General features: G+C 36.1%; 2 protein-coding genes across 3 annotated transcripts; both read left to right on the top strand.

Annotated features, from left to right (window-relative positions):
* The first annotated feature begins 2913 nt into the window (after nucleotides 1–2913).
* On the top strand, nucleotides 2914–7765 carry LOC135648714 (E3 ubiquitin-protein ligase WAV3-like). Of its 2 annotated transcripts, XM_065166620.1 has the most exons (5): nucleotides 2923–3311; nucleotides 3487–3568; nucleotides 4003–4086; nucleotides 6116–6503; nucleotides 6578–7765. In XM_065166620.1, exons 4-5 carry the CDS (start codon nucleotides 6206–6208, stop codon nucleotides 7450–7452), a joined length of 1173 nt encoding a protein of 390 aa, XP_065022692.1. In that variant the 5' UTR covers nucleotides 2923–3311; nucleotides 3487–3568; nucleotides 4003–4086; nucleotides 6116–6205; the 3' UTR covers nucleotides 7453–7765. The 2 variants fall into 2 exon arrangements, with proteins under 2 accessions (XP_065022691.1, XP_065022692.1); XM_065166619.1 differs by lacking the exon at nucleotides 3487–3568 and having other exon boundaries at nucleotides 2914–3311.
* Nucleotides 7766–15170: 7405 nt separating this feature from the next.
* Nucleotides 15171–27497, top strand: LOC103998677 (protein DNA-DAMAGE INDUCIBLE 1). The gene is made up of 17 exons (XM_009420216.3): nucleotides 15171–15257; nucleotides 15353–15477; nucleotides 15594–15626; nucleotides 15725–15849; nucleotides 16813–16921; nucleotides 18612–18728; nucleotides 19898–19963; nucleotides 21171–21233; nucleotides 21316–21360; nucleotides 22915–22976; nucleotides 23647–23740; nucleotides 24183–24275; nucleotides 24359–24428; nucleotides 24650–24726; nucleotides 26131–26188; nucleotides 26359–26384; nucleotides 27146–27497. Exons 2-17 carry the CDS (start codon nucleotides 15412–15414, stop codon nucleotides 27272–27274), a joined length of 1233 nt encoding a protein of 410 aa, XP_009418491.2. The 5' UTR covers nucleotides 15171–15257; nucleotides 15353–15411; the 3' UTR covers nucleotides 27275–27497.
* Nucleotides 27498–27804: the final 307 nt, after the last annotated feature.

Here is a 27804-nt window from a genome sequence, read left to right on the forward strand (position 1 = left end):
TCTTGCGGAAAAGATAAATGCACGTGTGTACATCCGGCTTTTTCTTTCCTTGCACTAATAGCAGCCTTATCATAATGAGGTTTCTTATAAAACGTGGATCCTTTAATTAATAATATTGTGAAGGAGCAAAGTTACATTCGGTTCTCACTGGAGTTAGTGGGTTTATACAGCGAGATCCTCAAGAGTGCGGTGGGGCTGTTCAAATTTAGAATAAAGAGGTGAAGCATTGCTGCTTTTGAGGTGGGTGTTTAACAGGTAGTGGTAGGAAGAGAACAGATTGAAAGAATCAGTTATATTTTGAGGCTGAAAATAACAATATTTAGTAGATTAGCTTGCTAATCATGTTTTACAGTTAGAGATTGGAGTCTTAGAATCCTAGGTTATCTTGGCATGCATAATAATTTTCTTGGTGATCTATGCAAAGTTTTATGTCAAAGATTATCATAGTATAGTTTATTAGCCAACACCACCATCTTCTGTTTAAAAAAGATATTTCACTTACAAGTCACATACATATTTGCTTTTTTTATTTGTCGATGGATTCGTTTTAGTACTTACCAAACTCACTGAGATCATTATATGAGTAAGGCAGCAGATTATTAATATTGATGGTCACTAATACTCGCAATGATATTGGAACTCCACTTGAACACAAGTGAAATATGCCATAGATGTTTAATTTTTACTCTGAATGATGAGGAGTCTCATCAGCACTCCAGTGTTTGCTTGCCCAATACGTGTCTCTTTTTTATTTTCATTAGGTTCGTCAGGATGCCGTCTGCCCAGCAATCATTGAAGTATGGAGTCATTTTTCAAACCTAACAGCACAGCTTTTCACTTTCCGATGAGCATCTCGATGCTGGCGTTGCACTCTTGCTTTGACTGGCTGCTGTAGATGCCTTTCAACCTTGATCGTACCGGTAAAGCATTAAACACTCATTTCCAACCTTTTTAGTTATATGTTGGTCTTTTATTCAAAGTTTATATGCGGGAATCGAGCAATCTAAGCTTAAACCATTGCTTAATTCGTGAAGAATAGAGTCCACAAGGATTTTTCTAGTGTTCAGACTGAACTATTAATTAAATGGGGGCACGATGCCCACCAAAACTCCAGGACTTCAATATATATGTATACTCGTGCCATGCTTTAAGTCAAAGCATCAGTATTCACATCCACTAGCAAGTAGATCACCGGGTCAGCTGCAGTATCTGAATCTTTACTCCAGGTACCTTGTTCCAGCGTTAAAAATTAGATTCATTGTCTACTGATTAGTTTGTTTTCCCTTGAATTTGATTCCTTGGCAATGGCAATTTTTCAGAATTCTCAAGTCTGCTTATAGCTGGTTGATTTTTGTCTACGGTACATTCTTGATACTGATTCTCCTGATTGCTTGTGTGATATAATACATATTTAATAGAGTCTTTGAAACAATTCAAACGAAGAGGACTCATTATTTGCGTTCCTAATTTTTGGTAGGGTATAGGTATTTGTTTAGCCGTGCTTGTTCTCTCATGGTCCCAGTTCAGGATATACATACATATAGACGCATGCACTCATAGATTAGAAAAAAAATGCACCAAGTGCTGATTAGAAATAAGCGCAGCGGCATTAGCAATGCAACATCGATCAATGTATGCATTATGAAGAGATTAGTGGGAGAGAAGTTGATGATAAAAAAGGAATCCATGAAAATAAATGTGTATTAAAAAGGTCCCATGCTGTACATCTGAGACTATAATGCAAGACAATGTAGAAACATATCATTTTAACTTTAGATAATAATACACTATGCATTCCCACATGTGTAACTTTTTCAGAAAGGTTAGCTTGCAGTCACAATTTTTGCAGTGTAACAAGATATGCTACCACACAAATAATCTCTATCTTTCACCGAGAAACAATACCAGTAAAACTAATTTAAAGGTCTAGAGAGTGATGTAGATTGTGGATTTCTTTTTATGTGGGACTCTGTAATCTATCTTTTCCCTCCTATTCTTTGTTTTTTAGCTTGTCTCTTCTCTTATGGCTCTCAATGTCTACCGTAGAACAGACAAAAAGCAGTGGGTGACCGGTTTCCTGGGATTACTGAGACTTCTTTTCCTTTTCAATTTCTTTTTGCCTGGAACGAAGATTAAATTATAACGAGTTTAAATCAATCAAAAGACAAGTTGCTCAAGCCGGCTTTTCTTTCCAGGCAGCCTAATACTGCCACAAACATATAGTTGAATGTCGATAGCTATTTAGCTCCCTAATGCACTATCCATCACCAATCATTCATGAGAGTGACAAGAGATTCGAGTATTAAATCATACGAGGTGGGCCTCGGAGGACCTTCATGGAAGCACCATAAGCCAGCTTTCTAGTTCGTAGGATAGCCATGATTGTACTTGGATGTAACTACAGACAATGTATTCTCGTGAGTTTAAGATGCTGAAAGGTAACCAAAGGGGAGTATCAAACACTTCGTAATATTGGCATCCTGTTTCCTAAAAAAACAATAATAAAAACATGAGAGATGACATGTGTCAACAAATACTTGAATGTTCTGTATAGAATCACACAATTAACGGAGTCTTGTGTCCTACCCACAGCTCATTGAAGGATGAATACCATCGTTGCCCATTCATTCAGTACACATTATTCGCATAACATAAGAAAGCAAATAACTTGTATTCTTCCCACTGAAACCTGCATCATGTGCATTTGGTAGTGCACAATTTAATTACTGAGACCACAATGTTTTCTGAGACCAAAAAGTCCCTTGATACCCAAAAACTCTAGTTGCTGCCATCAGCATCGCGAGTAAAATTTAATTGGATGGCTATTCTGATCTCACAATCCCAGGGTGAATTTATCAGCATACCGTATCCACTTCACGGTCTGTCCTTTGCATATCTACGCTTCACATTCCACAGCTTCTGGCTCCTTGCCAGTTCGATTTGGCAGACAGCCAGGGATGGAGTTTTCCTTTTGCGACATGCAACCCATTCACTCGTTAACCTGGGTGGGTTTGGGTCATAACCAGCCAACCCAAAACCAATCCGCTCGCCCCACTCTTTACCACGGAGAAGAAACGGACAACAAAGTTGGTCTCCTTCGCTTCTGCCTTCTGCAAGCGGAAGTGGAGGCAACAGAATAAAGCAAGGAAGACAGTGGGGGGAGGCGGAAAGAAATAGCAAAAGAGGGGAGCTTTACTCTGCTTCGGTGGTGGTGGGTGGGAATGGGTGGCGGAGCATCGAGATGGAGGAGGGCGGCGAGGAAGATTGGTTTCCCTTGCGCTTCCTTCTCCAGTGAGACCCCAGCTAAAACTGTACGCTCCCTTTCTTTCCTCTATTCTCCTCCTCCATCTGGATTTCCCTAAAAGGAGCAGAAATTAGCCACCGTTTTTTTTTGCTCTTTTCAGTTTTCTTCCGATGTTATCCTCGAGAGGCGCTTTCTGCATTGTTCTCGTTAAAAAAGATCATTCTTTTGCATTTTTGTTTCAGAAAAATCGAATTTTTGGGTCGGAACCATGGTGCATTGACCTCATTGTCTTTCTTCTGCATTATTGTCGGGAAGAAATATTTGGTAAGGTGACTTTGCTCTTGTTTTAATTCCTTTTTCTCCTCAAAATGGGGCAATTTGTTCCAATTCCTTGCACGAAAGTCGTACTTTTTTTTCTTTGGATTTGACCTTGTCTTTTGCTACCTGCTCTAGAAAAACGAATCATTTTTATTGTGTGGATTTCTATCTTAATTTCTCCTGTTCTTGCATTTCTCGAAGCCCCCCGTTTCATTCTGAGCTCTGCAGAACTCCAACTTTTCTCCCATTTCTTGGTATTCTTCCTGGTTCCGTCACAATTTGGTCATAGTCTCTCATATTGTTTACTTGCATCATATTAATTCCTAGAAAATTCTGGGTTTTTCAAGTAATGCTGTCGTCAGGGAAGGATTTACTCTTAATTTTCCCCATTTCTATACGTACATCCGTTCTAATATTCCGGCATCGATTCCATAATTCAGATCTCTTTCTCCGGGATTAGCATAACGACGGAGAGCGCAGAGGGAAAACCGGAGGAAGCAGGGGCGAAAGGTGTCCCTGATAAGGTACTCCTCTTAACTTTTCTCTTTCTTCTGCAATCTCGCTTTGGCCCTCCCAAGATTCTTTATCAAACAAAATAGGCTGAAAACACAGATTGGATCTCAAACCTTTTCGAAATAAGCGTTGTTACTTCCCTTGATCCAACCACAATATCACTTGATAGAGGATTAGAGGTAATAAAAGCTTTAGATGTCTGTCATGCCGGTTACTCTTTTAAGTATAGTGAGAACAAGGACAGCCACCACCATCAATGTGTTGCCTGCATGCTTCTGACCATCTGACCACATGACATTGCCCTCACTGATGATGAACCCCAAACCATCATACTTTATGCTTCAGCTTTTGACAGAAGCTCTTTGGGAAAGCTCGTATAATATGTAAACCGGGGAAACAATGAATTAACATCAGCAGCAAACAGCACCAGGGCACTCATTATTTTGGGCTCCTTCGGAAACCACCAGAATGAGGCCCCTGTCCTTGGAACCACCAACCTTTTCTGATACCTGAGTTGGTGGCGGGCCCCCCTGATACTTGTGGTTTCTTGCCAACTTCATGTATCATTATTGTGTATAGTGTGTGTATATATATATATATGTGCTATTGTATATATGTAGGTTTATGTCTGATATACAGAAAAACTAGAGGTGACATTTTGGATTTACCAGAAGCCAAGGGAGAAAAATCTAAAGCACCACATTATCTCAGCAAAACTCTTGAGGCATGGATAGCCTTCTCTTTTTTCTATCTTATGCTTGAATAGTTTGGGAACATAACCATCATATGTCAATGTTCATTGTTGTGACTGTATCATACATAGCTTAGTCCTTCATTGGTTATAAGGGTGTCATCTCTTAATCCAACATGATAGTCCAATATGAGCACCACCATGAAGTTAGTTTGGTTAGGTCTACATGTGTTGGGGTCATAATTAATTTGACATGGTTTATCCGGTTAATAAATGTGTTAGATTAGGGTTTAAGGAATTGACACAATTGATCCAAATTAAGCAGATTAATAGTCCGGTTAAATATGTCATGTCATTAAATGGACCGCTTAAATTGTGTCATTATTGGGTTTATTGGTTGCACTGTGAAGTTTGTATTGTATAAGCAAGTCGAATCTTGCTTTGCATCCTTAGTATGATCTGAGTTGGCTTACTTGAACCTGTTACACGGATTGAGTTGGGTGCCATGATACTAAATGAGTTTGGTTTGGTTATGATTTTTTTGATATAATTATCAAATGTGTTGGATTTGAGTTGAAAGTTCTGTTCTAATACTAACATCTTGACCTGATATGAATATGACTCGACATGACCAAAAATAAATATAGTTTTTAGTCATATGTTGCGAAGCATTTGATTTTCACCAATCATGTTGATATACAAATACACGTCTTATGATACTAACTATATATTTCTTTCTAGAATTTACTTCAAATTATTCTTTTTATTTTTATCTGTATTTTTTGAATATCATAGTGGTTGAGCCAGTTCCAAGCAATATGAAGCTAGAATAGCAGCTTCGATTTGTGATCATTGTTCAAAGAATATATTATTTACTTTTCCATGTTAACATTACCAATCTATTATCTTTTCTGGGGTGACTCTACATACATACAAAACACAAGCAAAAGTGTACTAATTTGTTGGAGCCTACTTGGTGCTGAGGTATCATCTAAGTCACATATGGATGTGAGGTAAAGTCCCGCATGGGTCCTGCATGGACAGCTACCACTGCTATCTTGGCTTCAGTTTCTAATCAACCATTACATGTATACATTTGGCATGTGTATGATGCATTGTTGTTTGGTTTACACTTCTGATATCATTTTAATGCAGCAAAGAGTTCCTAATAGCTATAAGAGTTTTGAGACCATGCCAAATAAGTATAGCCTTTGACTGAAAGCACAGAGGGTAACTATAAATCCTAAGATGTTTCTTGAATTTGTCCCAGTTTCCAGATCTTATTTCAGCTTCATCTCTACTAGCCTGCTCAACTATAACTGAAGCTTTCTTTCTTACTATGATGGTAGAGACTATGTGCAATTTGCTTGGAGCCCCTTAGCTGTGGTGATGGCAGTACCAATTTTGCCAGCAACCAAAAGATCTTCACAGCACAATGCATGCATGCTTTTCACTTCATGTGCATTGCATCGAACGTCCGGCATGGCAGTGTTACATGCCCCATCTGCCGAGCACAATGGTCACAGCTCCCACGTGAGTTCACCACGCCCTCCATTAGCAACACTGACCCCATCCTCCGCATCCTTGATGACTCGATTGCCACTTCCCGCTTTAACCGCCGATCATTTCTCCGTGCCACCCGCTACAATGATGATGACCCTGTTGAGCCTGAAGCAGCAATTGAAGCCAGCCACCCTCGCCTTCACCTTGCCATCATTCCTGTTTCATCACCAACAGGTAATTGATTCCTGTCTCTTGTAAACACCTGTTGTCCTTGCACTATCAGTGATGACTGACTAGATCTTCTGTAGATGTGCTTCCACAACATAATACTTTGCCAAATGGGCGGAAGAGGGCCTACCTGTCTGTAAAACTCTCTCAGCAACAAGCAACTGATCTGATTCTTGTTGCAAGCCCAAATGGGCCTCATTTAAGGCTGCTCAAGCAATCCATGACACTTGTGGTCTTCTCGCTGCGTCCCATGGATCGGTTGGCCATCGTAACCTACTCCACCACCGCCACTCGTGCCTTCCCTCTAAGGCGGATGTCATCTCAAGGGAAGCGGGCAGCACTACAAGTTATCGATCGCATATTTTACCTAGGTGAAGCTGAACCTGCTGAAGGGCTCCGGAAAGGTCTCAAGATATTGGAGGACCGGACTCACCACAATCCACTTGCTTGCATCCTCCACCTTTCAGACAGCCCGACCCAAAGTTATGTCTGCAGAGACCTGCAGTTTCCCATCCCAATTCACAGGTTCCATATTGGTTTTGGATTTGGGATGTCAAGTGGGTTTGTAATGCATGAGTTTGAAGAGTTCTTAGCTAGATTGCTTGGGGGCATGATCAGAGAGACCCAAGTAAGAATAGGAGCAGAGGGTGGACGGGTATTGTTGGGGGAGCTGAGAGGAGGAGAAGAAAGGAGGATACCAGTGAACTCAATCGATGACTGTGGATACCTTGCTGTCAGCTATAGCTATGTTGAAGGAGGAGCAGAACAGAGGCTAAGCACTGGGGAAGTAGTGCTTGGGACCGAGATGAAGAATGACCAAAATGATCCTCAGGGTGAGATTGAAGCAATTGATCTCACTGTTAGAGGAAGGAGCAACCATGTCGAGAGGTGGGGTTACCTTGACCCCTTCATGGCTCGACGATGGGCGAAGCATCTGCATGGACACAAAGCATGACGACAATGAACTGTTCAAATAAATCTCAATTGTATGAATCTTGTGAATGCAATGAAGGCTTGGGTTCAGAATCCTGATGAGGTTCAGCTGTAAAGTTGAAAGACTTATCCTTTCAACTCAATGAGATCACCCGGGTTTCGCAATGATGGAGATCTCTAAATCAGCATCCTCTTTTTTTTTCACATCATCATGTAAGCAGATACTTTCATATTTCTTGTATTCTTTCTTTCCTTTTCCAACATCATTTTTACTACCATGTGAGTGTGGATATGCCTGTATGATCTTGCTTATTAAGCAACATTGATTTCCCCCAGAGATTTTGTGTATCCTTTGGTATTGAAACTTTATGGCATTTTGTTCCCTTATTATAATATTTTGAGCAATATCATGATTCAACGTTGCAATGACTTTATATTTAAATGACCAATACGCAGAATCACATAATGTTTAGAGCACTGGAACTATGGCTACATCTATGCTTACATATCCTGACCATTTGTAAGAGATCTCTAGTTGTATCCTTATCTATCTTTTTATCTAATAATGGCCACAAGGTATCAAAGAAGCATGAGCAATATATTCTCTGCTTATCTGAACCACCAAGACTCTGAACCTTAAAAATCGAATTGCCTGTAGCTGCAACTCACTGATTTCTCATATTGACAAGACTGTAATTGCTTCTTCACTCTATGAGCAAATCAGTCTCTATAGATCATGCTTGTAGGTAATATGATTGATAACACATCAACTAAATGTTGCTTCCAATCAACTCCTTCCACAGCTAGATACAGTTAAGGTCACAAGCTTTAAGCCATTGCAGGGACAAAATTCATGTGAGCAGATGAATTAAGCTAGAATGACACTGCTTATTGGATCATCTGAGCTCTTCTCTCTTAGAATGTAAAAAACTTGAGTCTTCGTAGTAAAATTATGAACTTGAAAATAATAAAAATTAATTAAAGTTGGGAACTTCAATGGGGATTCAGTCATCAGTTACAAATGAGCTAATTGCCTGTAGATATTGTTTGATTAAACTTTCTTAATGTTTTAATGTGAGTGAAACTAAATAAACCCTTCCGAAGTATGTCTTGATGATAACACAGTTTACTTTTTAGGATATTGCTAATTTGACCTCTAGTATAATCAATCCCAAGTAGAATTACGATTTACTTATAACTTGTCATTACCTAATCAAAAATTCCAATGTTAGAAAACCATGTGGTTTTCCTGGTCATATATCAGATTTATAAAAAGAAATTAACATTTCATTCCAAAAGATTTTTTCTTTGAATTTAAATATTTATCTTTATAATATTAAATAATTTAATTAAAAAAATCACATGAGTCATAAACGACGAAAAAAATCTCATCTAACTAGGCCTCAAATATATTACAAAGTAGTAAGTTATTTTAAAAATAAATATATGATAAAAACACATTAGCAACTATGTAGAAACATCCAAAAAATCATAAAAATAATATTTAATATTCATAAAATATATATGAATACTAATGATTTAATATGAAAGGATAACATTTAAATTATTATGAAACTCATGTATAAAAAAATAATGATAATTCTTATATAGTAAAAAAAAAAAAAGTATTAGTCATATGCAATAAATCTCAAACATGGTAAAATAATAAAGATGTACATTACATCTTAATGGTGCACTGTGCTAACAGGAAATAGAGAGACATACTTTATGGGATAGATTCCTTCCCAATAACAAATAAAGAGAGAACTCATATTATACTCCAAAAGTGGATAGAGTAATATCTCACTTACGTAAGTGTAGACACCTTCCCCTTCCCCTCAATAGTTAATGGAGGAACTACTTAATCATTGCATTTGCCGATCTACTATTCTCTAAAGTGAATTACCCCTCGATAGTTAATGGAGGAACTACTTAATCATTGCATTGCTCTAAAGTGAATTACCCTACTTCTCTTCAGTGGAGAAGTATATTTATATTTATCCATGATCATTTATTTATATTTATCTATTTATTCATACATGCATCCAAGAAGTAAAATGATAAAATATTATGAATGATCATGCTTAATATATAACCTATTAGATTATATCTATTGGTGGCTCCGTACCATGATAAACTCGTAGCTCATTTCACATACTACACGTGGATTACTCAACATAGTCATATATACTTCATGATAGCAATCATATCAATATCATCAATTTAATCTAAAAAAAAAAAAACTAATCATCATTTTCGAATGGTACCTTTAGATAAAATTTTTAAATTCAGCAAATCATAAAGACATAAAGCATCAATTTCTCAATAGTTCTTAATCAAATAGAACCCTAATTGCAATTGCTCTATTGACTTTCGCTAGTCATAGGTGCTCTGCAAGCCAATCACATGAGTGATGACACATGTGATAAAGAGTTACTGAGAAACATCCGGCAAAGGACAAAAGCCAATGCTTCCATTACGACAAAGATGGGCACTGGAAGAGGAACTGTAAAGAGTACCTTGCAGAGAGGGTAAAACAGAAGCTTGGAGAAGCTTTTGGTACATTCATGATCAGTCTCCATTTGTTGGACTCTTATGATAACACATGAGTATTGTATACCGATAGTACTTATCACATTTGCAATTTGTTGCAGATTTTGACAAAACCTTGGAGATTAGCAAGAGGAACAATGCATAATAGTTTGTTTATGCTAGACACTACTCCACATATCATGAATGTAAGTGTGTCCAAGAGGAACCGAGATGAGGTGAATAATGCATACTTATGACATTGTAAGCTAGGTCATATTCACGAGGGAAGGATCCAAAAGTTGCTAAAGGATGGATATCTAGATCCATTCGATTATGAGTCATATACAACTTGCGAGCCTTGCATTCGTGGAAAACTAATCAACTCTACTTTTAGTGGAACTAGAGAGAGAGCCACTGAACTATTGAAACTCATATATAGTGATGTATGTGAACCCATGTCAACTCATGTTATCGGTGGTTACTCCTACTTTATTACTTTTACTGATGATTTCTCAAGGTATGGACATGTGTACTTGATAAAGTATAAGTTCGAGACCTTTAAGAAATTCGAAGAGTATAAGAATGAAGTGAAGAACCAGATTGGAAAGAGTATTAAGACTCTTCGATCAGATCAAGGAGGTGAATACTTGAGTACAGAGTTCACTCAATTCCTTAAGGACTATGAGATTCTATCCAAATGGACACCTCCTTATACACCTTAGCTCAATAGTATATTTGAAAGGAAGAATCGTATTGTAGGGAAATCTTAAGGAGCATCACATGCGTAGCGAAAGAACATAAAACAAAATCCCTAAATTTTCCAAAGATGTGTTCGTCGTCATGAGAAGATTGATACGCAAAATTTATGAAACTTAAAAGCTACGTGTGAGATAGATTGTGTTACCTAGGGATATCATATATTCCTAAATCCCTACAAATCTCTATAAGAGGGTGAAGGAGGTCAAGCGTCCTTCTCTCTAGCGGTGATCCACACAATAGGGCTACGACGATGCTCCTCAAAACTCTAGGCCTGCTATCTAAGGAGGAGAACGGGTGGAGAGTAGAAGTTGACAACCCAAAGAGGCTCTACCCTATGAACTATTAGTTCTCTCATATTTATAGAGGTCCCCTGTCAACTTAACCCTAATGGATCCTGCCCTATTGAGTATTGGATCTCTATCCAATTACCCAAGCCTCTTATATTAGTGGATCTGTATCCAATAATCTCTCACTGGCTCTTATTGGATCTCATCCATAGGATCTAATAATTCATGGTCTTATTGGATATTCAATAAGATAGGGGCTCCGACGGATATATCATATTTGAATCTCTACTTATTGTAATGCCTACCATATGTGTGTGACCCTCTAGGCTCAATATCAAGCTGGTCGTGAGTCATACCAGTCAGAACTCCTTCTGGCTCAGTGAATTATTATCTCTATAATAATTCACTCGACTCATCGATTGTGGACATACTAGGCCACTACGTCGTAATCCCCAAACGATACAAGAGAATTCAATCGATTGGACATGTTTGTCCTTAGTTACCGTATTCTTATAGTCCCTTATCCATCTAATATCTCAAAGACCATATATCATGCATGGTGTTGTCAGACCCATACGATTTCTACTCGAGTCTCGCTCTGATTAGAGTCTCCCGGAGAACTCTTTCTCTCTCAATCTGAATGACCCTAGCCAGGGATTTGTTTGAGCAATAACACATAAGATATTTCTCTCATGACACTAAGAGTGGATGATCCTCAATTGGCACTCAATAGTCCTCGTAAGATTGGCTACCACTCTCGATGACCAATTATGCTAAATCTGGAACCTCCAAACCTAAAAGTTTGGTATCAAAGAATGAAGTACTCATACAAGACATCCTTGGTGTCTCAAGTCTAAGGACCAAATACACCACTAGGACTACGAAATTGTTGTCTGACAATAAGGCATCATAAATCATCTAGCATTTCGTAAGTGGATCAATAAGTAAACTCATTCTCCAATGAGCACTTATACTGTATCCATAGTATCCCCACATGAGCAACTATAAAATCAGCTGCATCTATCATATGGATGAGTATATAGCACACCAGTCTGTCCGGTTATCTCAAAGTCTCTCTCGAGTAACTTATAACTGAGATTATTTAGGATATGCATTTAATGACGAATCGGTCTCATTATCATGATCTCATCACGATCCAATTCCCATTGCACAGATCCATGGACAACACAATATATATGTGTATATACAATAATCAATATAAAGTAATAAAATACAGATAATATAATAAGAAAAAATAATACGTATCATGTCACACGTGTCATCAATCACGTGATTGGCTTGTAGGACACCTATGACTAGCACAAGTCAATAGAGCGATTGTAATTAAGGTTCTATTTGATTAAGAATTATTGAGAAATTGATACTTTATGTCTTTATGATTTGATGAATTTAAAAGTTTTATCTAAAGGTACCACTTGAAAATGATGATTAGTTTTTTTTTAAGATTAAATTGATGATATTGATATGATTATTATCATGAAGTATATATGACTATGTTGAGTAATCCACGTTAGAAGTGTAATATGTGATCATGGATCTAATATGTTATATATTAAGCATGATTATTCATAATATTTTATCATATTACTTCTTAGATGTATGTATGAATAAATAGATAAATATAAATAAATGATCATGGATAAATATAAATATAAGTCTCTACCGAAGAGAAGTAGGGTAATTCACTTTAGAGATGAGTAGATCGTCAAATGCGATGGTTAAATAGTTCTTCCATTAACTATTGAGAGGAAGGTGTCTCTACTTAGGTAAGTGAGAGATATGTTGCATATGATTCTCTCTCTAGAGAACTGAGACTTATCAATATCTATCTTGTTAGAGTAACTTTTTTCTTTGCATCATTCCCTCTAAAAGTTTCGGAGAGTGACATCCCTTTGGACTACTCCACCTTACTAAATAAATTGTGCATTGTTCTACCAATATGAATGCATTTGCTAGATTATGAATCTTTACTAATAGAGCTCTTGTTGTGCCCCTCAAGATTTAGTAAGATATTAAATTTGATACATACTTCAGCCTCTTATGAACATATTCTTCCCATGCTAGAGAAAAGGTTCCAATGCTCCATGGTTCAAGTTTCGATTACTTTCGAATGGCCACAAATAGTTCATTGTCCGCATACAATCTCTTACATGAGTACTGAATTCTTTGAGTTAATAAGTCCCCTCATCTATGTGAGCTTTGTATAACTGTTTTGATCACTGAGTAGCCCATCCCTCATTGCACAGTCTTATCCTTTTCTATGCTCCCCACTTGTCTTAAGCATCGTCAAATTTGGTTGCCAACGTTGAGTCGTAGCTCGAACTCAACCATTCTATCCTAAATGTGTTACGTATTTTTTCTCAATTCACATGTTCTCATGGTGCCTCTCGTACGAAGGGTTAATCATTCTTCTGACTAACCCTTCTAGCTCATACTCCATACCATTCTACGAAGCTAACAAACCTCCAACATGGTTGCTTTAATTATTTATTTCTCGATAGTTTTGTCTCTATATGATAATTACACGCAACCTACATTTACAAGCTTGAAACGACCACAAAAGCCTACTACAAGTCCTCTATATGTGCAAAGCATAAACAAGATTGAAATATTAGATATAAACAAGCATTACATTTAAACTTTATTTATAGTTTTGTTCGTGACATGGGTTGTATTTAGCCACATAAACTAAGTCATGCCTGACAACATGGGGTTGGGTTATACCTATCACATGAGTTGGGTTATGCATGACTATATGGGTTAGGTTATACTTAGTCACTTGGATTGGGTTATGCCTAGACACATAAGCTAAGCTATACTTGGTCATATAAGTTGAGTCACGCTTGGCTATATGGTTGAGCTTTACCTGACTACATGAGTTGGGTCATCCCTGACTACATGGGTTTGACCATACCTGATCACATAAACTTAGCTATACTTAGGCATATGAGCCGGGTCATACATATCTACATGAATTGAGTCATATCTATCCACATGAGCTGGTCTAACCAATCAACTTAACTCAAATCAAACTTTAATTTAATCTTTCTTATTAGATTATATTCTAATATTTTCCAAAGTACTTTAAAATATTATAAAATAATAATTAACCTCAAATTTATTTATTTTTATAAATTAACTAATTTAGATTCATAATTCTAAATTTAAAACTAATTAAATCATAAAAAATCATACATAATTTCTTAAAATATAAATATATTTAATCAAATGAATTAGGACTATTATTAAATTAACTAATCACTCTAATATTATAATTATTTATTAATAATAAATTTTAAAATTAAAATATTATTATGCATAATATAATTTATAATAATTTTAATATCACATATTTTAAAATATAAATAAAATTTAATTAAAAAAAAGGATCCTACCTATCCTCGGGATCCTTTACTCGATCAGCTCTCTTTGAAAAGTAAATAATAATTTATTTTTTATTTTTATTTTACTTTCACACATAAAAATAGAATTATGATATTTATTTTTTATGATTCACACACAAAAATAAAATTTGAGTTATTTACTTTCTAAAGAACAAATAAATTAATAATTTAATTGATCGATAAAATTTTTAATTTATTCATATGATTAAGGAAATTAATTTTAATAATTTCTTTAATCATATTGCACAAAAAAAACTAATAATAATTTAAATAAAGTAATATATTATTTTTGATAATTTAATTTATATTAAGAGAGAAAAAAATCATCGGTGATTAGAGTCGTAGAAAACTATCATTATTAAGTTGATTTGTAACACAATAATCACTTAATAAATATTTGGAAAGCAAGCATTTGGAATTGACTTTCCACAGATACGTATAAAATCCGATATTTTCTATAAATTCGACTCGGATTTGGACATTAGGTGAATCCGACTCCAATTGCTCAGTGAGGCCAATTGGAGTCGGGAATCAAAGAGTAACAAGAATATGCCGACGGAATCTTAAGCTGAATCCATTAACTTGATCGGGTTTGGATCCTTGATATACATCCGTCATACGTGTGTTAAAAATCCAATTTCTTCTATAATTTCAATTCGGATGCGGACGTTAGGCGGATCCAACCCGATAACACCCGACGCTGCAGCAGGTGCGTCATGTCTTATTTGCTAATGGTTATTTCGTCGAACACGTTCTTTTCTTGCTCCGCAAGACAAGTAGAAGCCGGAGATCTACTGGAATCCCTTATTACGACGAATAAGAGGGTTAGATCTCTTAATCTCTGCCCCTGTTCGGCTATTCCTTGTTGCCGCATCTTCTTCTAGATACCTCCTTTCTCATCCCAAAGATCTCTCTTCAGAAACCCTAAAATCCTCCCTCTCTAGTTGGAAGTCCAAGCGATCGCTCGGTAATCAGAAGATGAAGATCACCGTGATGACCCCCGACGACCGGTTCATTACGCTTGACGTCGATCCCGATGAATCCGTAAGATCCGTTTCTTATGAAGCCCTATTTTATTGCAATTCTCTGTCGGAGATGACGGTAAAGATTCAATCTTTGCTGTAAACTTTCGTGATTGATTTTGAGTTGCTGTCGTGTAGGTTGAGAATGTCAAAGCGCTGCTTGAGGTGGAGGTATGTGTGCTTTGAAAGCGTTTCGTTAGTGGAATTGTTGGGGATTATTTGTATGCTTTTGGTTATTCCGATTGGATGGTGGTTGTGGATTATGGCAGACGAATGTCTCTCTTCATCAGCAGCAGCTGCATTTCAATGGGAAGGAGATGAGGAATTCAGACCGGTTGAGCGCCATCGGTGTCGGTGATGGTGATATGGTGATGATGGTTCCTCAAGCTGCACGGTAGTTAATCAATCGCCTAACACTATCTGCTGAATTCGCTCATACTTTCATAAATTCTTAGTCAAGGTGATTAAATAGGAAAAGGTTTAACTTATATCTTATTTGGAGTAGTTTCTTTTCATCATCGGATGCAGTTTGCAGTATGGTGCCAAGCTATAAGAGAAATACATTATGTCCTGTTGTAGCTTAGCAATCATCGGTAGTGACATCATGTCACTGAGATACTTGTGGGTTGGTGCCACGGATTCCTGGTGTGCAATAATTGATTTTTACTTAGAAAGTTTCCACAATCTATTAGAAGTTAAGGAGACTTGCTCTGGCTCTACAATGGCTCCTAGTCTTATTTATTGCACTTAATGGCAGTCCTTCGGTAAGTGTAGATTGAACCACATGATTATTGGAAGAATCACAATTTTTACAAACTTGTGGTTGTGAAGTTACAAGAGAATATAGATAAGGTGGGACATACAAAATATTCTAAAAATTTTCATTAATTCGTTCTTAAAAAGATGTACTTTGCAATGAAAAGGCTACATGAGTCTTTCTCAATGTGCTTCCTCCCCTCGGACGAAGCATTGTCAATGTGGTGTCAGATCAGGCCATGGGATGTTAAGTCTGGAAAACTTGTCCATTATCTTCTGTGATATTTGTTCCTTAAATTTTCCAGAACTGATGTTTTTCCAAAGCTATTTTTTTCTTTCACCCTATTCTACTCTTTACTCAAATTCAACAAATGGATAACCAACACATCCAACATTGGATATGCATAATCATAATCATCACGTTTCTTGACTGAGGTGGTCCTTGCTCCATGAGATTATATTAATGGATCTCATTTTAGTATTCTAGCATTCTTCTTGTGTACATAATTCATCCTGCAGAATTGTTCTACTTAATCTAGGCTTTAGCTATTGCAATTGATCCAAGTAATTCTACCTGAGATGTTCAGTTCCTTCTTTTCAGGGCATCATCTGCTGAACTAACTTTAAATACCGATGGGTCGGCTGTGAATCCTGCATCCTTTCGGCATCATGTTAGGCGTGACTCTCAGTTGATAACACAACTTCTTCAGGTATATCACAGATGATGGTCTGCTGAAGTATTTTTTTATGATAAATATTAGAAACTTGCTTCATGCACAAGCAATTAAGCTCTATTACTTATAGAGTATCAGTTTTTTTGCAGTTGATTTAAATGCAATCCCACTTTCATTACATTTGTCTTGTTCCTTAGATATAAGAGAACAACTTAGAACAATTTAAAAGAGAGTTCAATCAAGGGGTTTAGTAACTGACTATGGTACATTGGAAATCTACACGAGGAACCACACAATGAGGTTATGACTCATGGAGTTTGGATGCTATGATTCCTATGGTCTAAAGTTAAAGAGTGAGGGCGAGAGGATGGGAGGAGGTGGAGGTAGAGGTGATAATGACAGGTACTAGTGGGGGGAACAGGAGGTGGGTCAGCGGTGATGCCAACGAGGAGGTGATGGCAGGACAAGGAAGTGTAGTGATGCGGAGGGGTGGAGGTGCCTAAGGAGAAGGGCAGGAGGAGGAGGAGGTGCTGACCGAGGACGAGGAGGAGAAGAGTAGAAGGAAAAGGTGGGGCAAAAGGAGACAATGGAGGAGAGAGAGGGAAGAAGGAAAAAAGTTTTCAATAACTGTCAATTAATTATAAATATATAAAAAGGACCTACTACAACATACTGCTATGTACGTCCTGGTACCAGTTAGTTACTTTACTGCCTGTTAAGTCGATTGGATCAGGCAAAATTGCTCACTTGCCATACTGATTGACCATCATACTGGCAGATGCCTGTTTGTAGGTATGCTCAGAATTACAATCCCTATTTACATCTTCACTCAACCAGCCTGGGTTTACTTGTGCATGACCTCAAATTTTTTGTTGCTATGGAGTTCAGTTTATGTCACATTCAAGTGAGCATGCCAGTCCTATTGTTTTGGTGGATGTATGGTTGTAAAAAGAAATCAAATAATGATAAGATGTTTGCATATCCATATCCATATCTTTTGGTTAAGTGATATAATTGCGAACAATATTGAAATTAATACCTATATTTGTCTTGAGTAGGTACAATAATTTTTGTTTAGTATTAGAAATCCAAATAGTTGAGACTTATGGCTTTGTTGTTGTTATTGTAATATTAGAAACCCATATTTGAAATAAAATTGTGTATCAGATCTCAGTCTAATCCTTGCATGTTCTTAGAAAATGTAAAGTTGTACTTTAAATAGACTTTATAACAAAGGTAAATAAGCAATAAATGGTTGAGAACTAGTTCCAACACATCCATTTTTTAAATAGGAGAGCTTAAAAGCAAATATGAGTATGAAAAGAAAGGTTAGAAAAATAGACCATAATGATAGACCTCCCAAGTTCCAAGTTACCCTTTTCTCTTTTAGTTAATATTTCTGTTTATCATATGCCTTCAAACATCTGGATGCAGCAGGATTTAACCTTATATTCATATTCATATGTGAAAAATTTTGATTAGCAACAATGGATATGAATATGTATTAAAGTGGATTTAGAGGGATGCTACCTGAACCCATTCAGACCTACGTGGATGCCAAAGATTCTGAACAATTTAGGTAAATGGTAAATGCACTGGAGTTGATGGTTTGTCCTTTTTTATTTGTGCACTACTACTTTGGGTCTATGTTTTTTTTATTTTGGAACATTGTCTATTCTACTCCTTTTTTCACTTCATCTGTCGATATTAACTAAAAAGCTTGCAGAATGATCCACCAATGGCACAAGCTATACTTGGAGATGACCTCAATGAACTTCAGAGTATCTTGCGAGAGCGCCATCGGCTGAGAAACGAATTACAGCGAAAGCAAGAGGAAGAGCTTGTAAGTAGTTGGTTTCAGCGCTTCTGATGTTGCCTGCGCTTGACTTTGTTAGCTTTGGTTCTAGCAATTTTCCCTCTGATTGAGGCAAAAGATGCAATATGTTAGTATTACTTTAATTTGATAATATTTTCAATCATCACTGTTATGTCACCACCTAATGTGACCTAACTAGTGACAAATATAATGGAAAAACGAATCATTTTAGCAAACACTATCTATCCTATTTGTGAATTTCACCTTTAAAGCTTCCAATTTAATATGCTATGATGAAAAATTATAGTACCTTTATGCACAAACAGTTGGAGCCACTTTAGTTTAATAAATCTAGTCAATGGCAGTCATGATTTGATGACAGGTAAGCAATACATATCATATCATAGAGGATAGTGATGCTGTACTACTGCCAGCCAACTACAGAATAGCACTAATCTACATTCATGCCATATATGGTTTGCATTGCAGTTAATTCTCACCTGTTGCTCTAGCTACACAATAAGAAATTTGGTGGGCTTGAGACCAATTGACTGGTTGTGGCCACATCATCGTCCACGTCTTTTCTTTCATCGTATGTTTCTTTGCAATCCCTTTGATGACCTCCTATTGTTATTGTTGGATGCCCCTGGTCAGCTGCTAGTATATATATTGCTGAGGCATGCATGCCATATCAAGAAAAGAGAATGGAATTGAGTTCTTATGGGGCAAAACTGCTCCTACCTCCAATGCTGATTTAAGCTTTGGCAAGGGCAAGGCTATCTCTGACATCCACGAACATCACCTTTGTAGGTCTCAACTGGTGCTTTAGTGAAAATCAAAGCCAATATCATAGGAAGAGCCAACAGTAGTTGGCAGGGTCTGGGGTCTAGGTTTTTGTTGTGGCTATACCATTCACAATTGTGAACACCACTGGGCTTGTTTTATGCAATTCTTCTCTCATTCACATTGGACATATTAAATAGACTAATCCAATTAACATATTACAATTTACAAGTTCTATCACAATAAGATCATGACATTTTGCGTTTTTATGTGTAGTTTGGTAAACATGTTTTTGGCATATTTAGGTGATAGTACATTTTGTTTGATAGAAGCATGATCTGTATCTTTTTAACTTATCTTCATGCTTTTCTAACATCCTGATGATTGACATGGTAATGATATTATATGTCCAGGCTCTGATGTATGCTGATCCTTTTGATGTTGAAGCTCAGAAAAAGATCGAGGCATCTATCAGACAGGTTCTTTGTCTCATAATGCCTTTTCATCTTACTGATCAGGCTATAGTTATCTTGGTCATCTAATTGGAAATAGAAAGCTTTGTATAAAAGCCTGTTAGATGATACTCTAGAAACATGCTATCTGCTTTTTGTTATTATTTTATAAAATATTAGATACTTTGCTTTAATTCTAAATTCTACTGTTTTCTCTGTCATTTTGGGCAAGAGGCTTGTGCAATTGCTTTTAACCTAAACTAGAAGACACTTGATCATTTGTTTGATGAAAATGATTTAGTTCTTAGACTTAATGGTAAGAACACTTTTCTTGTTATTTTATTTAAAATGCAGTTCATTGCTCAAAGATCAACTTTTATTGCAAAGTCATGAATCACGCCATATGATACTAATATTTAAGTCCTGAATCCATAACTTTTTCCAAGAAAAGAAATTTTATTTACTCCTAAATCCCTATGTTGTTAACATTTCTCTGTAAAGATTACAAATTCTATAGCATATAGTTATGTTTTTCTTAATAAATTGCTTTTGAAGAAATAACTGCATTTTGCATGCCATGATATCAATAGATATCACATTGCAGGTAATCTTTCTTATAATCCAATAACTTTGCACCATTTTATAAGGTGCTCATATAAAATTCTCATAGCGATATGACTAATCATGCTGTTATTTGCTCATTCAGTGCATGTAGCATACATTTATGGATACGTTCTCTACATTTTATGTGAGCATTTGATAGACTCAATAGATGCCAGTAGCCAGTGAGCCTCTTCAAGAGAGAAGTATTCACAATCTTAGCAATGATTGAACTTTTCTAGCATCATATATTGACCCTTCTATGTTTTAATTCTTCCATGTTTGCAACATTTATCTGTGCATGCTGAGTTTCATATTAGCTTTGAGTTAGACTACCACAGTTTCAAATATCATGGATTCATAGTCAGATAATAGATGTATGGATCTAGTAGCTTGTTGCTTTAGTCCAGGTCTAGTTAGGATTTGAGTTTGAAAGTTGAAACCACTAAAGGATATTTGTGCATGCTTCAGATGGAAGAGCTTCATACAGAATTTTTCAAATGGGTCATGGACTTTAACATCATAACCATGTTGAAATTGGAGTATTTTTGTTTATTAGCCTCTGCATGGTAAAATGTTTGGTGCTTATTTTATCTTTTCTATGCTTAGTTGCTAATCAACAATCAAATTTCAGAAAGGAATTGATGAAAATTGGGAGGCTGCTTTAGAACACAACCCTGAAGCTTTTGCACGAGTGGTATGTTGTATGCTTGTTACATTTCTGTTTTATTTAGAATTAATCTTTGTTTGTCTTTCATCTTATACCGTCCCATTTGTAGGTTATGTTGTATGTAGATATGGAAGTCAATGGAGTACCTTTGAAGGTATGTCAAATTCTAGCATCCTTTTTGTCTTAGAGCCATGACATTATTTTCTTTATTATCGTACTGCTCCTTTCTATGCTGACGATGAAATTTTGTTTACCTACAAGTACATTATCTTTTCATTCTCAATTATGCATTTTAACTTTATTAATTGAAATTTTTGGATAATAATGTGGGATAAATTACTCACTTACATTTCAGAAAACTCTGTTGCTCACTATAATAAGTTTCTCAACATGACTTCAATATTAGAATACTTGGAGAATTATCAAAAGAAGTTTGTATAATTGCCTCAAAATTTCTTTGCACATCAAATTTAGGGCAAGTTAATACTGAATTCAATCAATGATACATCAATCCAGGGACTTGCCTAAGTACCATCCAATTATATCTGAAGTTATCGTGTATCTTCTTATACTTATATGTTAAAGATGTATGATATGGTGTTAATTGTTTAGAGTTTAGACTTCAGATAGTTACTTTGATATTGTTCTCCAGTCATCCTTTTTTATTCTTCTGTTCATTATTTTTGCTAATTACTTGACGGCCGAAGACTCTGTACACCCTAACACCAATTCTTGGCAAGCTATGGACAACTACTCTCCAAAAGTAATGAGCTTAGACTGTTTAGTGCGAACATAAAACTTTCTTCTTGCCAAATATCTTGGATGTGGGTACTGATATGCTATCTCAAATTATAGCCTACTTTCAAATGTGGTATTATAATAAATTAAAACAATTTGTTTCATGGCTACCTTTCAGTAACATAGTATCAGTTATATAACCTCCTACTGTAGGCAATTCAGCACAAGAGACTGGCTTAGCCATGAATCTGGCATGGCCATTTGGTGCTGCAATCTTAAAGTTTGTGTAGATGGGAAACAAAGACTCCAAGTTTGTTAAGGGAGCCCACAAGAATGTGGAAGAAGACATGAAAGCAAGTTTTGGTTTGGTAAACCTTATCCATTCTAAGACACAGATCATATGCCAATACAAATTATTGTCAGATAAGCCTACCCAGGCATGTCATGTACTGAGCCTAATTAAGTTCTGATTGGTGAAGATTGATTTCAGAAACTACTAGCATGATCTTGAAATGGGGAAGTTTGCATTTTTAAAGATATTCTACCATTCAAAATTCAGCCATGTGAATCATGTTTTTTTCTATCTATATATTTTGTGTGAACAGTTAGATGTAAATCATTGGTTCTTCAAATTGTATCCTGCTCCTTACAGATACATCAAATACTATAACTCTTTGATAAACAACTGGGGACAAATATGCTTTTTCAGATTTGCTGAAACATAAACTTTCATCAAAATAGTGTTGCAACTATTCTAAGATAACTTGCATGTTCCTTATGAAATAGAGCCTACAATCATGTATATATTTATGGAGAAACCTTCAATTTAGTTACCATCCTTCTGCTGAAAGGCATTGGATTAATTTCCCTCTTGTTCTTAGTTGTAGTTGGTCTACTCTTAGTTTCCCCTGATTTATTAGGATAGTTAGTTAAGATTTTATTTTAAATACTTTTTCACTTCTCTTTCCAGGCTTTCGTTGATAGTGGAGCACAATCTACAATAATCTCGAAAAGCTGTGCTGAGCGTTGTGGGTATGTTCAGTGATTTTTTCACATCAGTGGCTATTGTTTTATTATAAATTGGGGTTATGTTGTATGCATCTGACCCTCATCAGTTCCCATGGTGGAAGGAGCCTCATACACCAGGCTTCCCCTTTTTATCTTTTGATAGATTGACATGGAGATGGACATCATCGAGATAAAATCACTATACACAGAGAACATGTATGATCACATGTGTATAGTTACTTGCAAAGTTTGCAATTTCGTATACCTATCAGTCCATAATGGTGTACCATGTCAGCATGCTGGTATGTACCAAGTTTTGAAAAAAACCATAAAAAGGCTACAAAACAGGGAAAAAAAAAAGAAATTTCCCAATAAGGAGCCTGTATCGTCCTGTACTAGATGGTATCAACCTTATACCAGGCGTGCTGGGTGGTACAGGTCCTGTACTGCAAACGTAGATCTGTTACTGGGAATACCACCTGGAATACCTTGTATTAGTCATGCATACCAAGCCATACTATACGGTATTGCAAACCTTGACTACTTGTATATTTACAGGCAGCTTGTTGTTTGATAGATATGTAAGCTTTGTTGCATATCAACTGAAGATATGCCTATTCTCTTATGCAACTTAACGAAGGCTAAACTGTTATATCCTGTTTCTCTGAAGCACTTTGTTCTGTTTCTATATCAGGCTATTGAGACTACTTGATCAGCGTTACAAGGGCATTGCTGTTGGGGTTGGGCAATCAGAGATAATAGGTCGAATACATGTAGCACCAATTAAGGTTTGTTTGCACATTTTTAATTTTTTTGCTTATGAGCTGGTCTTTTCCACCATTTCATCTAGCATTGAAGTTTTTTGGTTTCTATTGAAGCCAATTGTATTGCATCAGTTTACTAATTTGATTTTAAATAACATGAACCAGGGTTTTTCTTTAATACTTTCATCTTTGTATAACATTCACCAAACTTTTTTATTGCCCCACCACTTAAATACTGCCATCTGGTAAATGGTAAAGTAATTTGCAAGAGGAGATGGTTGTGTAACTTATCCCCTCGGCAGCCTTTTTGTTACTTCAAATTAATTAATTTTTGGCACAAATTATTATATAAATATTTGTAACTTCTATTTATCTACACTGTTGACACATTCTTTAACTTAGACCTGACGATTCTTCTGCTTGTCCTATTTTCCAATCAATAATTAGTAGTCTTTCTTGATCATAGATTGGCCATGTATTTTATCACTGCTCCTTCACTGTGTTGGATGCACCCAATATGGAGTTCCTTTTTGGGCTTGATATGCTGCGTAAACATCAGGTAACATGCTAGCAGAATTGGAATTCTTATATTACCTAATATATCCTGACCTTTCAAGTACTCTTTATGTTTGACATTTGCAGTGCATAATTGATTTGAAGGAAAATGTTCTAAGAGTGGGTGGTGGAGAGGTTTCAGTGCCATTTTTGCAAGGTATATTTGAATGTTCAAGAAGCATATGATTCATCATCCTGGTCCTTTTCTTTTGTATTGGATGTGTTAAATTTAGTTCTTTTTGCTGGTTGCTTACCATGTTTGTGGTTTTGTTTGTCAAAAGTGTATTGTAATACCACTACTTATTTGCTATGTAACTTTCTTTTACTACTAAGTTGGAATGGTTTTGAATGATTCAACTAAAATGACATTTTTTGCAGAGAAAGACATCCCCTCACATATCCGTGATGAAGAAAGATTCTCAAAGCAAGCTTCTCTTGGCCCAGGATCTGCTCCAGTAAGCAACACTTTCACATGGATAAGCTTTCCCATTATTTCAATTCCTGCACCTCTCTGCTGTGCACTCTTTCACTTGTTTTCATATCCAGTGTATCTCACATCTGTGTTTTCATCTTCTGCAGCTTATGATGAAAATGTAAACTTATAATTATAAAGTTAATTTGTAATGACAGATGACATGCTTTCTTTGTGGAGCATTATGATTTGCAAATTTAATTTGTCAATTTTTAGTGCATGTGACAATTGACTAACCAAATCAAATTCTTTAATTAATCATCTTGCATAGAAACAACAAAAGCAAATTTTCTGTCTGCCACCATGTGTGACCAAAATGCACAAGGACATCTATTAACAAAGCCCAGTGCCAGAAGTATGTCCTTGTGTTTTTTTTTCTCCTGCACAGTGTAGTTATAACTTCTTTGTTAGCTCCAGCAGTAACTGCCAGGATTTCTTACTGGGTTACTTTTCCACTTTTGCCTTCCAACACTGCAGCTGTGGCCTTACTTTTTGTAAATACCTGCAATGAAAGTTCCTTTCAGAATGATAATTTTGAAAATAATTGGCTGCAATCTTTACTTGATTGCATGCACCATGCACTTCCACTAATGTTAGCATGCCATGCTGTTGTATTGCCTCAAATTTTGTGTTGTGGATCTCTGGAAAGATATAAAAATTATTAGGAATGGATCAGCAAATTTGACAGGTGTTTCTGCAGTGCCATGAGATTATGCTTTATTTTTCAGCAAAGATATCTGTGAATGCAAAAAGAACGTTATTTTAAGCTCCGATTGTGGGGCAATGAGATTATTCTTTATTTTTCTGCGCTACGATATCTGTGAATGCAGTAAGAATATTATTTTAAGCTCAGGTTGTGGAAATTAGTTAGTCATGACTGAAGTTGATAAGATGGATAAATATTGCATTAGAAAACACAAGACATAGTTATACTAGGAAAATTATCAGTCTTAAAATATTTGGGTGGCCAAGAATAAAGGCACTTTAAGTTGTATTTTAGGATCCAAATAACACAAGACAAGATAAAATGGATGGCCATTGTGAACATAATGAAGCTTGCAGTAGCAGCATATATAGAAGTTAGTCAACTAATTTTCGTACTACTACTTGCTAGTTTAACATCAAATTGTTGCATATTCTATACTTGGATTAGATCTGCAATTTCTAGTTCTACTCCAGGTGTACTCACTATGCTTTTCATTCTTGTTCTGTGGTTCTACTTCATTAAGTTCTCCATAGGTTCACATATCTTGTAAATCTGCTACCACCACTATGCTACATCCAAACAGCTTCTTGACAGATTATAGTGCTAGTTCATTGTTTTCATTTGGAGTAATTATCTAAGATTTTATCGTATATCATTAATTTGCATTCTGTAATGCCTTAGGAATCATCAGGTGCACAAGAGAAGACTCTGGATATCTCTGCAAAAAACCAGTCTTCTGGTTAGATTCGCAACATCTTCTCTATAGCTTCCTTGCTTGTTATGTATTTATGTGGTGTCCTTATAAGTATTTTGATTCTCAATCTCATGTTACGACATCTCTTTGTGTGTGATCATTAATGATCACTTTGTGATGCCTTTTTTAACTTCTCTTTAATTCTTTCTTTGCAGGAACCCCTACAAATGATCGTACACAGGTGAATGCCTAGTACTATAAATACTTTTTAAAACTCTTGTGTATGTAAAATGTTTGTGGCATCTTCAACAGAAAGGTTACTAGATATGGTTATGCAACTAACAATGGCTGTTTTCTAATGCTAGGTTTCACATGCTTCTATTCTTTCATACTAAATTCTCCTGTTGCCTTCTGTGAATAATTTATTTATATTAATCAACTCTGTCTTTTATTGCATGATCAAGCAGTATCAAAGAATGATCTAGCCATTAATTGTTTTTGCTGCAATTTGCTGTAAGCTCAAAGATGATATATTCACTTAAACCATTTGATTTCAGACCAAATTTCATCAACTGGTCGTCTCTTGCTTTGTGTTCTCTATTGTCATGTATTCGGACAAACTTTTCACAAGCTACCTATGTTTGCCATTTGCTTTCTTGGAAATTTTGCACAATGCTGAAAACCAGTAAGCTGGGCAACTATAGAGATATATTAATAACACCTATCTATCAATTTCACCTTCTATGATTTCAGGCCAAAAATTTCTTCAAATGATCTTTCTTGCTTGGTGTGTTTGATCATCATTAGATACATTGACAACAACCTAGTCCTAGCTATTTATCTCATACAGGAAAACCCTTTATCGAATTAATAACCCTTTTTTACATGGTATTGTGCCATTCTTTGTAGAAATGTGTATGACTATCACCAACAGTTTTTTACTCGGTTCTTGATGTTGCCGTATGTGATGCTTATGTTGGCACTCGTGTTCATTCTATACAGGATGCTGATTTTGAGGCGAAAGTCAATAAGCTTGTGGAGCTTGGATTTGACAGAGCATCAGCAACACAGGCCCTTAGACTGTTTAATGGCAATGAAGACAAAGCTGCTGCATTTTTATTTGGTGGTTAAGCATTTTATTTTCTTGAATTATAAACTATTCATTTGGGAACCAGAACTAATTTGCTCAACCAAACAAGCATCAATGGATGTTTCCTGCCAGGGCATGTTTATATTTGAGAATTCTGATCAGAAAGGTTGTCAATGAGCAAGAAAACGAGGGTCATTTGCCGTCACAACATTGTGATTTTAATATTTTGCATCATGAATTGCTAATTTTCTTCGACTGGAAACACACGAACGTTGGCAATTGTGTTGTTGATCTTTACTCCAGGATTTATGTCTTTAGAAACTGTGGTGTTCTTTTGCCGAATGCTCATGCATACGTCTTCTGTCGATCTTTTTATCTAAATAGGTTATCATTGGTGTTTTGGTTTACATGAGAAATTAATGACCCCTTTGTCGAATTACAATAATAAGTACATTAGAACTACATCGTAAAACTACATTGATTTTTTAGAAAACAAAGATTCATTCATCTTTTTGGCTGCAACTTTCATTAGAACATCAGAATGGATATTTTAGCACCTTGTCAAAATTTC

Source organism: Musa acuminata, chromosome BXJ3-9, assembly GCF_036884655.1.
Source record: "Musa acuminata AAA Group cultivar baxijiao chromosome BXJ3-9, Cavendish_Baxijiao_AAA, whole genome shotgun sequence".
NCBI lineage: Eukaryota > Viridiplantae > Streptophyta > Magnoliopsida > Zingiberales > Musaceae > Musa > Musa acuminata.

Coding starts and splice junctions, on each gene's coding strand:
- LOC135648714 (XM_065166619.1), top strand. CDS start 3,222: ATGGGTGGCGGAGCATCGAGATGGAGGAGGGCGGCGAGGAAGATTGGT. Junction 3,312..4,002: donor GTGAGACCCCAGCTAAAACT/GTACGCTCCCTT, acceptor TCCATAATTCAG/ATCTCTTTCTCCGGGATTAG. Junction 4,087..6,115: donor CGAAAGGTGTCCCTGATAAG/GTACTCCTCTTA, acceptor CTATGATGGTAG/AGACTATGTGCAATTTGCTT.
- LOC103998677 (XM_009420216.3), top strand. CDS start 15,412: ATGAAGATCACCGTGATGACCCCCGACGACCGGTTCATTACGCTTGAC. Junction 24,276..24,358: donor ATATGCTGCGTAAACATCAG/GTAACATGCTAG, acceptor TGACATTTGCAG/TGCATAATTGATTTGAAGGA. Junction 24,429..24,649: donor TTCAGTGCCATTTTTGCAAG/GTATATTTGAAT, acceptor CATTTTTTGCAG/AGAAAGACATCCCCTCACAT.